At 53.9% G+C, this 12,418-nt stretch overlaps 2 protein-coding genes across 2 annotated transcripts; one reads left to right on the top strand and one right to left on the bottom strand.

The window, feature by feature from the left end:
* Positions 1-3,343: 3,343 nt before the first annotated feature.
* On the top strand, positions 3,344-9,871 carry VIB1 (heterokaryon incompatibility protein). Its single transcript, XM_062944655.1, has 3 exons — positions 3,344-7,389; positions 7,452-7,829; positions 7,891-9,871. The coding sequence occupies exons 1-3, from the start codon at positions 6,527-6,529 to the stop codon at positions 8,717-8,719; spliced, it is 2,070 nt and encodes a 689-aa protein (XP_062803508.1). The 5' UTR covers positions 3,344-6,526; the 3' UTR covers positions 8,720-9,871.
* A 1,427-nt stretch (positions 9,872-11,298) lies between these two features.
* On the bottom strand, positions 11,299-12,279 carry QC764_209460 (uncharacterized protein). The gene is made up of 2 exons (XM_062944654.1): positions 11,853-12,279; positions 11,299-11,798 (listed from the first exon to the last, which is right to left on the bottom strand). Exons 1-2 carry the CDS (start codon positions 11,927-11,929, stop codon positions 11,456-11,458), a joined length of 420 nt encoding a protein of 139 aa, XP_062803507.1. The 5' UTR covers positions 11,930-12,279; the 3' UTR covers positions 11,299-11,455.
* Positions 12,280-12,418: the final 139 nt, after the last annotated feature.

Raw genomic sequence — 12,418 nt, 5'->3', positions numbered from 1 at the left:
CATATGTCTCACTCGCCGTCTTGTTGCGTTATGCAGACAGAGGGGCGCCCCGAGCTTACTGCGGGGTACAGACGCATATCACGTTGGGTCCGTGGTCGAGGTTCCTTGATGTGCTCGAGCCCGGCAACGGTGTGCTGTCTGTTTTGTTTTAATATCGACGAGATGGCAGGAAGCCAACTCTGTGTTTCTAGAATGCTTCTGTTGTTCCTCTGCGACGATCGAGAAACCGCTTAATTCAAGATCGACAGCATGAAGATGTAGCATGTAGATTGAAACCGCCTACGACGACTTAACCCCAAGGTTTCCCAAGCTATCCAACTGAACGTTGGGTGCTGTGGATAGGGCTGCAGAGCCCTCAGCGATACGGCAGCCAGAAAGAAGCGTGACGCGGGCCACTATCGAGTGTTTCTTTACTTAGAAAACCGCAGGACATCCTCGCCGAGCGGTCTGTGAGGGAACCATCTTTGGTGATCCAGGTCGAGAAGCGACCCAGGAATATGGGGTGGCCCGGCTTAACTCTACACCCCTTGTGAGGGGCGGTCTTATCCGCACACACACTGCTGAACGTAGACGCCATGTGGTCGACCGCCTTTAGAACCGAGTTATTTTTTTTTGTAGTCTCCTGCCTTCTCGGTCGTTGAAGAGTGGTCGAAGCTTGGAGCGGCCCTGATTCCGGCGGCACATGCGAACAGAAGAGAGACCCATACCGTGAGCTTGGAGGATGTACTATTCGTGCGTGTATGCACCATCTGCGTCGCTTGTAAGCAGCGTCGAAGGAATAGGAAATACATCCGGGTACTTGGTGCGAACGATGACAGACGAACAGTTTCGCGCGGATAGGCTAGAGATTTCAGCGATACGCGATCATAAAAGATATCCAGGGTTGGACAAGGCTGGGCGGCACACACAGCTATCTCGCCCGCCCAATGATAACCTGCTCTAAGCTGCCGGGATATTGGCTGAAATGCATCCAGGCGAGTTTGCCTTGGACTGATTGGGAGACCGACAGAACTTTTCGTTTCTCGTCTGGAGCATCAGCGAACCCAAGTGCTGCCCATCAGGCCGGAATATATCTGCTGCTGAAGAGATAGGTAGCAAGTACTGTAGTATGGCATGTAATGGCATATGTTCGTGCATCTTGCTGTGGCCCCGGGGCCCTGCCTACTGCTGCCCCACGACGGGTACTGCGTAGTAGTCCAACATTTTGGGCCACACAGCGTCGGCTGCGGCGTTTTCAAGCTCTGCGGCAGATGAGAACAACTCCTTGCCGTGTGATTATCGTACTGCAGGATGATTCAGCGATGACAACCGGGCCAGGCCGCAAGACAGGCGTTGCTCCCCCTCCGCGGCGGCGTAGAAACGGGAATTGGCCGCAGAAGTGGTTCCTCGATTGAGAAATGGTACACAAGTGGAGTCCAGGATCTTCGTGCAGTGGAGGTGTTTCCGGTCGGAGCGGGCTGCTGAATACGGCCTAGGGTCCTCCACCACGAACTTTGGCTGCTTGTCGAGGGACCTTTGCCAGCCGCTCAGATTCCTGAGCACCAACTGCTCAGTGCCTGCCTGGAGCATGACAAACCACCCCTCTTTTCACCCTGGGCTTGTCTCCATTCCCGGAAGCAGTGTTCGACTCCCGGCGTGCTTGTCATCATCTCCGTTGCCGGCCGCTGGCGGGATGGTGATGGATGATGCGCAGCACTCAGAGCCAAACTTGGGCGGTTCGGCAATGGGCGGGACCGATATTGCTGAGCAAGACCAAGCACAATAGATAAAACATACACCAAAGTTCCCGACAAACGGCCTACCTATCGTGGATATCTTGAAATCTTGCTTGTTCACCAGAACCCGCTCGGCATGCTCACCATTGGTTGAGGGGCTGGTCGATCTTGTTGCAACTCGAGGTCGGTGGTGTGTATGTGTGTGCACACGCGGGGTGGCTGCCACTGGCAGGCCGAGAGATGACATCGGGCCATGGTTGCAGGGCAGTGCCGACCCCAGGTGTCATTGCTTGCCCAAGTCCCGAGTGCTGGACATTGACATGATGGTTTCGTGGTTGCACCACCTCGATATCCGCCTGGGGCTGCGCCGTGTTCAGACACCGGTCCTGCCAAAATGCCCCAAAGCAGCCATCACAAGGGTGATAATGGGCGTACAACCGTGACAACCTCGCGTACTTGCATAGATATTGTCTGTGTGATGTACGTCCACGGAGAAATAAGAGCGCTGGATTTTTGTGTTTCTTGCTGGGCGACAGCGGGCTCGTACCAAGTTGAACAGGGATTTTTGGTGTGGTTGACAAGCCCTATATTAGCCAGCACATATAGGCTTAAACCGACCGTGTAAGATGGAGACTATAGGGGTCAATCTCGGTCAGTGTGCAGTACGAAAGCTATTATTGACACGCATACCAGACCAGACCAGCCAGCTTTCGGGGCCGTCGAAGTCCCGAGCAGCATGTGCAACCGAGAATTGACAGGACTTATCTGGTAGCTTGTAAGAACTTTGGAGACGGCAGCCTCGAATCTTCCGTGGTTGCGGGCCGAGAACTTTTGAAGATCGGGATATTACCGTGGTTTCTGGGGATTGTATCCGTAGTTGTTGTTGGTTGTACGCCGATGTCAACATGTAAGCGGCTGTTGGAGCGTGAAACAATAGAAAACGCCCCTCGCACTCGCCAAATGCACGACTCCAAACTCAGCCTAGCCTTTGAGGGAAACAAGCCAAGTTTTGCTGTTTCTTGTTGTCAAGGACCAGGGGCCTCGTCATCGAGAATCGTGACATTTCCAACGGTTCCTAGCTCAGCATCAGCACAGCTGCTAGACAGCCGACAAAGACCAAGCGAGCCGTTTTAGCCCGTGGAGCGGTCAGAATGTGATCAGAGTGGCATTGCCCCTGCAGCACGCGCGAAGAGCCCTTGTTGATGAACCATGCGAATGAGGTGAAAACTGAAGCCGAAGCCGAAGCCGAAGCTGAAGCTCAAGCAAGGCAACTGACAGATATCTGTATCGCAACCGTGTAAAAGACTGTCGCACTTGGTAGCTCGGCAGGTCAGATCGTGTTCAGAAAATGGCCGCTGGTTCCTGGCTTACCCCGATGCAATCGTGATTGTAACGTTCGCCAATGCATGGAGTCGACGACAGTGTTGCAACCGACAGCCACCGCCACGGCAATGACCGGGTGCGCTCGGTGCGCTCTGCGACCTTTTGGCGTCCCTCTGCCCCTCAGGGTGCTTCCGCTTCCGCTCGACCAAGAGGAGAAAAGAGAGAAAAAAGTTAAAATCCTGATGGACAAGCCAGCGCCGTCCAACAGCAACTCCAACCCCCCCACCTTGCATCTAGCGTTGGACCGAAGACCGTTGACAAGACTTTTGACTGATCGGGATCGGGGTTGTTTGTTGTTTGTGAGCGAGTGACATGTCAAAAAGGCGAGAAGCAGCTACGCGTCGATACCTACATAGTAGACATACTCACCGGTGACAGGAGAGGAAGCTGAGAAGCTGTAGTAAAGGTAGGTAGGTATAATTATGGCACTGCCTGAATACAGATTGTTCTGTGTGAGACAACATTGTAGCGAGGAAGGCGCACCCGTTCAACCACCGAATCAACCATTGGAAGGCATCACCCACACACCCACACCTTTTTGACCTGTCACCCCTCCACTATTTCTTTTTTAGAAACACCACTGGGCTTCTCACTCACTTTCGACATCCTATTCCCCAGCCTGCGTGCGATGCAATTTAAAATACATTAAATACCACACCTGGGAGATGCACATGTGGCTTCGGGATACCAGCTTACGACCTCCTTACGACGACCTCCATCAAGATCAGATTCTGCTGCTGCCTCTCTGCCAGCTCGAGGACAGCAGGTGGCTTGGAAGCAGTGACTCTCCCCCATTCGACCATCTGGCTGGATATTGCAGCAGTAGGTGGTGGCCGAGTTCCACCGCACGGAGATCGAGATAGCGCGGACGAGCTCGTCTGCCGCCCTCCCTGTCACGACACATATGCACGATACAGCAAGGACTAAGGAGCTGGCCTCTGAGCATCACTGAGAGGTTGCTGAGCTGTTGCCAATCCCGCCCACCTGCTCCAATCACAGCCAGCCTCCTGTCGGCCATGCGGTTCTAGCCACGGCTCGCATTTGAAATCGCATGACCGCTCCTCTCCCATAACTTATCGCCGTGGCCTTTGCACCCAAGCCGGGTGCCAGGCACCAAGTTCCCTTTCGGGAATGTCGTCAAGCGGCGCCGTTTTCCCACCTCCGCATTTTGCTGCTACTGCTATGGCGGCTTTCCGGATGGTCCCTGTGCTGCACTACAACCAAATCGGGCCATGCGGCATGGCCGGGGTTACCCAGTCGTCTGCTCCTAGACTCGAGTGCACCTCCTGACAAGAAGAGAGGCCATCACGAAGAAATTATATCACTGATCATGGTCGCCGAACCACCTACCGGATGGCGGACGAGAAGAAACCCAAGACCCGTAACCTGCATCTCGCCGCCACACACAAGTCCCCGAAGTGATACCTCCTTTCTGATATACCATCTTGCTGTCGAGTCCTTCGCCGACTACATGCCTCGTCCGCTGATCACTTCTTGTGCGTCCTTCCTGCCCGAGCAGCAGCAGCCAGCCAGAGACACTGCAATGCAGGCGGTTGCAAAAGATTCGACGTGCCTCGGTCCACTGCGGGCCCAGGCACTTTACTCTCCCGCTGCCCATTGTTGCCCATCACCCATCGTCTGCTCAGGACCTCGCGGCCGTCGCGGTCGTGATCAAATGACAAAGCGATGCGATATCCACAGCAAGCGTCCGAGGCGGTTTCTTTATGTTGCTGCTGATTTCGTTTAAAATCCTCTGCCAATTGTGAGGTGTCAAAGGGCGTCCACAACGGTGGCCAAGAGTATAAAAGGCCTGATATTGCATCTGTCGTCCCTCTTTTCGGCGGACGGGCAGCGCGCGAGAATGCAAGCAAGGAGCAGCAGCAGCAACACCCAGCACTGGAGGGGAACTGGGGAGGAGGGGATGGAGGAGGGGGTGGGCAGGACAGGGCAGGGGTGTGTAATTGTGTTTTCCATCTCGAGCCGAGCTGACTGGGGTCCACCGGGGGGCGCTCTGGTTCGCCCTCTCCACCCCGGTCGAGAGCAATCTCGTGAACCGATTTTTTTACCCCCCTCCTCGACAAGAGACCATTCCCTTCTGAAAAAGCAGCAGCAGAAAGGCCCTTCGCCGGCGCGTTTATTACCCAACGGTCTTCTAGAAAATTGCGGGTCGCTAGCTGTTCGCCCAGAGCCCTCGGAGGATTCCTGGCCTAATCAGATGCCCCTGTTCGCTCGGCCGACAAGGTCGACAACCGGGGGCCCTCTCCTACCCTGGCCTTGGATTGGACGGAGGAGGGGCCGAGGGGGTGCTTGCCGTCTTGTCCGCTCCTCCATCCCCTCTGATCGTTTGGCTTGGCCAGATGTGCCCCCCCGTGTATCCATTCAGACCCCATGCGCCGTCCGTCCAAACACCCACCCACAAGTTCTGTGCCCGCGGGTCATCCCCCGAAAGAGATAGTCCACAGTTATTCCGAGAAAAACGTTGTGCGTCAATGGGTGGTAGGGGGCTGTTGATATGTGTATTTCTCTTCCCGCTCGGCAGACAGGTGGTGCAGGACAGGGGGGGGAGGGGCATATCAAGTAAGTACCTAAGCAGAATGATGCACCTCAAGGTCCTCATACCTCTCTGATCACTCACTTGCCCTCCTCCTCCTACCGGCCCCGTACCTCCACCCCTCCTTCAAACCCAAGTGGGGACCGCTGGTGGACACAGCAAAGACCGCGTGAAGTTGCTTGTGCGGACCTGTTGACGGCCTCCTGTTTGGGCAGGTGGGCAAGATTAAGGGAATCGGATGTATGCTCTGTTTTCTCTGCTATTCCATCGCATGTATAGCAAGCTACACCTCAAGCAGCTAGAAGGCATATCAGAGGCTTCAAGGAGGGCGTGGTAAAATAGCAGAGCCTGTCCTTGAGCTTCTGGGACGGTATCTTGCCCCATCTCGACTAGCAGGGGAATTCGGGCTTGCCTGCCAGATCGCCCCGTTCCTCACCCTCCTTCCCTGTATGGTTGGAGCACCTTTTCGCGCGACGGGCCCTGCAAGCGTTGTTAAACAGTTCTCCCTACCATCCCATGCTTGAAGGCGCCAGGGTATGCTTGGCCTCGCCTCTGTCCCTTGTCGCCCCCGGGGCATTGCCGAAGCCTCTTGTTCTCATAAAACGGTTCCCCTCCACCTCCTGGCCGTATTGGCTCGTACATACATATACATACACGCTGCCCTGCAACCTTGCTGTAGGCTGTCATCCTATCCTTTACCACCACTTTGTTGTTGATCATCCACCGACATCCCCATCGGCATCATTGCAAGAAGGACCTGTGAAGCGGGACTTGACTCTACGAGGCAGGTGTTGTTCTTCTCTTTGTCTGTTTGGTAATCTGGGTGGGAGCTGCTGCGGAGAACTCTGGGCTGCTCTAGGGGAACAGGCAGGTTCCCATGTCAGCCACGGCGACATACACGATGGCAGAGCTGAGGGCTGAGACTCAACACGGTAGCCTCTGGTCCAACTATGGAAATCCCGTTCAGATGACGGGCAGATTCAATCCTCAAGATCCATCCGTACCGCCACCAGCACCATCGCATCTCGTGCGTCCTAGAAGTCGCCAACACACCATGGACTACCCGCAATATCACCACCCCCGGCCCGGCCAGGAGGAGGGCGACGGATACGACCGGTACCCGCACCCATCTCTGATGAACATCCCCAGCATCAACAGCCTCAAAAGGCCATACTCCCAGGTTGACCAGGCACCCTATACCGAGATGGTCCAGGACCTGCGGGAGGACTACAAGCCCTCCAACCACGACCAGAAACTTTTGTCGTTCAAGAAAGTGGGGGACAAGCACACCATCGTCGACGCGAAGGGACGGATGCACGAAATGGAGATTGACGCCCAGCTCCACGGCATGTTCTTCCTGTCCGAGTTTCCCTCGGCTGCGGGTGACGGCAACGTGTTGAACGCCGAGTTGACGTGCTATCGGCGCAACTTGTTCCAGATCAGCGGCAGCCTTTGCTTCCCACAAGTCCCATTGTCGGTGCTTCTGGAGTCTGGCGAGACCAGCCAGATCAAGAATATGGAAGTCAGCATTTCCGCCATCGAGTCTGTCGATGGACACCCAGTCCGGTTGATCGTGATCCCATGGAAGACACCGCCACCAAACTCGCCTGAGGTAAACCAGGCCCCAGACCAGGAGCCGCCCAATCTTCCCTTGATTCCATGGGCGGAGGACGAGGATGACACAAGTGGCGAACACTACGCTATCTACCCGATCGGATGGCGCCGTCTCCAGTTCAGAATGTGAGTTGGGGAGCAGCAACACTGTTATAAACATGGGAATGAGTCACTAACCAGGTTACCAGAGCCACGGCGAACAACGGCCGACGGAAGGAGCTGCAACAGCATTTCGTGTTGCACCTCAAGCTTCACGGAACTTTGGCAAATGGACAAAAGCTCGTCCTCTCGGAGCTGACAACGGCACCCATTGTGGTGAGAGGCAGAAGTCCGCGCAACTTCCAGGCCAGAAAGGAGATTCCTTTGTTGGGATCTAGTGCCGGCTCGCGGGGCCAGACTCTTGTTGAGACTGGCCAGGGAATCGTCGCCCAGGCGGTTGTTCTCAACAAGCCGCCACACGATGCCAGACCTCGCATCTCGAGCTTGGACGGACACGTTCCCAGGGGAGCCTTTACCTTCACTGCTCCGAAGCAAATGTCGCAGAGCCCGATGCAGATGCGGTCAAAGTACGTCCCGGTCCCTTCTCCATATCTGTTTACAATGAAACTTGCTGACAAGTCAAACTAGCTCTTATCCCACCACATGGAATCCTTCGAGCCAGGTGTCGATGCCACACAACCCAGGTTCAGCGACATACCCTACCGCGACAATGCCATCCGAGCCCTACCCGAAGCTGCCGCTTTCTGGCGCGCCTAGCTACACAGCTGAGCCTCAGGAGATACCCATCCAGCAGACATCGATGCCATCCGTTCAGCTCTCCCTTGTCTCGCAAGATCAACAGCCACCGCCGATCCGAACTCAGTTCGCTACCTACGTGCAAGCAACCTCCGCGCCACCACACTTGTCCCTGTCGACGACCGCCGATAACTCTCTCAACGTGCCCCGATATGTCGACAGCAACCCCCGGCCATCAAAGTCGCCGCGTCATGCGAGCCACCAGTCGGTAGCCTCGTCCATTTCAAACGACACAGCCCCAGGAGAGTACCGTTACGGCCCCCCTCAATCAGCCTACGCGGCGAACGACATGAGCCCACAGTCACAGCACCCATCAAGTGCTCAGGGTGGACCTTCTCAATACGGAGCGCCCTCGCAAGAGAACAACACTTCAGCGCCTTCGTCGGCCACAGCTCCCAACGCACCGCCGCCCAGAGACTATTTCCCCTCTTCGCAGAGCTGGACCACCACGGCGGGCGAACCTTCAGCATCAAGCGTCTCATACAACAATGGTAGTTCCGACAGGCCCTACGCGTTTCCGAGCGTGAAGCCCGAGTCGCATCAGCACGGCCACCAGCAACAGCAACACACTCACCCCCCTCCACCCCCAGGCTCTCATTCTTCCGGGGCCCCCGGAGGTGTTTACGGCGGGGTTGGGCATTATGCCTGGAATGCCACTTGAAGATAACTACGGTTCAAGGAACCATAATTAACTATCGACGGGGCTCGAGGCGCTAGACATGTACATTAGACGCCACACCACACATACGCTCCTTTCACCACCCACTTCGAGTTACTCAGGACGTATCCAATCACCATTTCAGGAAAATCTCTTGATTGAGGAGGACAGAGCACATGGGAACAACAGCGTCCGCGAGAAATGAGATCTCAACAACTCACCCGGACTGGATCGTGATACCTTTGCAATTATTCACGAATAATGCTGTCCGGCTCATCAAAAAGGGGAAGGGGGGAGCATTTCGTATTTTTGGCAATGGTTTGGGGTTCTGGTTTGGCAAAATTTGGTTCGCATTTCACAAAGAACACCGGCCTTTGGTGGGTGGGGGGTGTATTGTTATTTATTTTGCTGTTTTCTTTCTGGATTTGCTTTGCTCTTTTCTTGACCGGATATCCCCTCTGTTGTTCTTGTTCTTTTGTTTTGGACTTGGTTTGCAATCGCACACACATCATTTTTTTGGACCGCATTTTACCCTCTCATATATTTTTGTCATTGTGTTTTTTTTATGTTAGGATCGATACCACACCCCTTTTTTTAACTTCTATCATCATTTTGCTATATTATCTATCTTTTACTACACAATTCCTCTATTTCGTTCGTTGCGAAGGCGGATGTTTCGAACGAGGACAAATCACCACTACATATCAGACGCACAAATGTCTATCTCGTTATTCTGGTCCGCTGTTCTGTCCGCCTCCCTCACCGTTTATTATCTTATACGCTTCCCAAAAGAAGGGCGATGACAGTTGGGAGGTAGAAGGGGGGAAGGCACTCTCAGCTTCCGAGGAAGCTGTCGGGCTTGCTCAAAACTCACTTGTACATAAACATATATTTATGGATCAGGCAAGTCCGAGAAGAAAACATGTACTACTCGAGGACGACAACAACCAGCTGGCCGCCGCGTGCGCGAATTCGCAGAAAAATATATTATCAAAATTTTGGATCAATTGTTTTGTTTATTATGGGGAGGTGCTTGATGTTGCTGCATGAATGAGCGACTTTGAAACAGGAAATACTCCGTACTGGAGCCGCATAGTTGCCCAATTAAGACCAAACATTGGGAAAACATGGGGAGACAAAAAATAGCAGCACGGCATAATTCCGAGGAAACAAAAAGATTTACGGTAGTTGGGCAGTGACGGACGAGATGACTGAAAGAAGATGGGTTTTCCGTTGAGATTTGTTGACTCCCAAATGCACGGCGTTTCCAGGTTGGTCAGGTAAGGTATACACCTATCCCGTGCGCGGATTTCGGACTGCGGTCCTCCGAACATGGATGTCAGTCAGGCATCGAGCATGGTCCGTTTTTTTCGGCCGGGGGACTTGGTACGGTAGGGGAAAAAAAGAGGCCGCAGCTTGGGGTTGGGTTGGGAAGGCATGTTAGGTAGGTATGTTTCGATAGTCATGTCCGATCTCGGGCTATGGCTTTTGTTTTTCTTCACATCACCTGCTCAAAAACAGATCGATCAATTCGTGCAGAGACAGAAACAAAGACAAAAAAGTTCGGATGGACGGCTTTGCTTGCTTGCTTGCTTGCTTGCTTGCTTGGGCATTGACCTCCCGCCCGTCTTAGTTACACGCCCCCCTATGTACACTATCTGCAGGAAAAGAGAAACATTGTTTACACACAGACCTTCTCCTTTGGTGTTTTCTTGTCAAATTTCACGGGGAGTTGAGTCAAACTTGTCAATGGAGAGACAGGGGAAAAAAAGCCGTTTTAATGCAACGTTGTGGGGGATTGGCCGCTGACATAAACCGTTGAGTTGAAAGTTGGTTGGTTAAGTTATAGCACGGGCTTAATGGATCGGAGTTAAGATCTGGGGTGGGTAGGAGAGAGGTATGAGGGAACGGGAGCTTGGGCCATATCATGGATGGTTGTGTCGTGATGGTGCTAACGACGGACCTGACCTGACCTGATGGGGTTTTGTCGGTGATGGTTTGGGTAAGTGGGGATTGGTAGTGGAAGGGGAGGTTGATGAGGGAGGTTTGATGAGGCATGTGACTGTGTGGAAAAGAAGTTGCTGGAGATGGATGGTGTTGAAAAGGTAGGGAACCCTAACCCAGGTGTGAGACATGCTGTTCTGTTGATCGCAAGGCAGCTGAAGGTGATTGGACGAAGCAATCGAATTGAATCGTGATATGCTAGACCTCCTGATGGGTGAGTATGGAAAGAGTCTGGCTCCATGAGCAAGCTTGCTCATCACCAAGCCTTGAGTAAACTAGATGGCGATGCAAGTTTAGACGTAACAGGGTGTCTTCATTATTGACGTGTCACACTCGGAGCCCATGTAGAGTGCCTGACTTTGAAGTTTTTTGATGGTCGAGATGCCAAAGCGTCGATGTGAGGCTCTGGACAGTCTTTTCCGCAAGAATCGGGCGGGCAGCTTCTATTCCTGACTTTCCATCGCTGGTAGGAACCAGTTTCCTCCGCTTCCTCGATGACTTGCTCGTGAGACTCTGCCAAAATAAGCAAGCCACGAAAGCATATCACTACACCAGACACAGCGGCATCTTCATAGAGATTCCTTTTATTTATCTCTTCCATTGCCTCATATGATACAATCCTCCCCGCTCTTTACTTTCCATGCCATACTCATACACATCTCTCGTGTGCCCTCCATGTGGGTATCTTCCCCTTTTGCCATGCCTCTTTCTCCCCCATTCTGCCGACACCCCAGCTTAAGCACTCAACCTCCTTCTGCCTGCTGCCCTTCTCCTCGCAATTGTCTTCCTCCCGTTCTTGGTCTTGATCCTGCTCAAGAACCCGTGTCTCCTTTTCTGGATCAGGCGACTGGCGTTGGCCATTGTTGGGCGGGGTCCGCAACGGACTTGCATCGACTGCATCGCCGGGTTGGAGGAGATGGAGGTGGAAGAGATCAAATCGAGGACTCCTTCGGCTCCACTGCTAGGTGATTGTTGCTGGAGGATAGGTCCCCGGGACAGAAGGGTCTGAGATGGGGCGCGAAAAGCGGAGGGGGTGGGTGCAAGGGTTGGGCGGAGGGTTGGGAGGGAGGAGAAGGATCTAAGAGAGGGTTAGTATTTGGTGGGGGAGTTATAGAGGGGGAGGAGGATATACCTGGCGGTGCACCTAGGAACAGAGGCGGTTGGCCGGAGCGCCGTCCTGAGGAGGGATGATACGGTTATTCTGACCATTTTGGCGGTTACAGAGGGGCTGAGAAATGGGGTTGGAGGCTGGGGCAGCCGAATTGACCGAACTCAATCGTTGCCGCCGTCGTCGGGGTGTCGCGCGTGGTGATGACCTGCCGGGATATGTCCGGCCGAAAGTTTTGGGAGGTTCGGCAAGCAAGCTTGGCTTCGGACCGTTTGGCAGATGGTGAACGGCTGTGGCAGCTGGTGCGTGAAGCTTTGCGGCTCAGAAGCTGGAGTGGGGCTGTGGGACAGCTGACGTTGGAACAAGGCTGCCGTCGCCAAGAATATTTACACTTTTCACCTGGAGCACCACAGCCTCGCTCACAATTGTTCTGCTCAACCTTATATTCTTCCACCGGAGCAAAACCAGGCAGAAAACTTCAACCTTCACCTGATTCACGAAGTCACAAGGCCAAGTACGGCTTGATTGGAACCTACTCTTTGAGGCGCAACTCTGCCAGTTTCACTCGCTTGCCCTTTTGTCCCCCTCCA

The sequence above is a fragment of the Podospora pseudoanserina genome, chromosome 2 (genome assembly GCF_035222485.1).
Source record: "Podospora pseudoanserina strain CBS 124.78 chromosome 2, whole genome shotgun sequence".
Taxonomy (NCBI): Eukaryota; Fungi; Ascomycota; class Sordariomycetes; order Sordariales; family Podosporaceae; genus Podospora; species Podospora pseudoanserina.
The sequence above is the reverse complement of the archived record's forward strand: the minus strand, read 5'-3'. Positions and strand labels throughout refer to the sequence as shown.

What these genes read in the sequence shown, in the direction of transcription:
- VIB1 (XM_062944655.1), top strand. Translation starts at nt 6,527, where the DNA reads ATGTCAGCCACGGCGACATACACGATGGCAGAGCTGAGGGCTGAGACT. An exon ending in CGCCGTCTCCAGTTCAGAAT is followed by an intron (nt 7,390 to 7,451) that starts GTGAGTTGGGGA and finishes CCAGGTTACCAG; the next exon opens with AGCCACGGCGAACAACGGCC. An exon ending in CCGATGCAGATGCGGTCAAA is followed by an intron (nt 7,830 to 7,890) that starts GTACGTCCCGGT and finishes AAGTCAAACTAG; the next exon opens with CTCTTATCCCACCACATGGA.
- QC764_209460 (XM_062944654.1), bottom strand. Translation starts at nt 11,929, where the DNA reads ATGGTCAGAATAACCGTATCATCCCTCCTCAGGACGGCGCTCCGGCCA. An exon ending in GTTCCTAGGTGCACCGCCAG is followed by an intron (nt 11,799 to 11,852) that starts GTATATCCTCCT and finishes ACCCTCTCTTAG; the next exon opens with ATCCTTCTCCTCCCTCCCAA.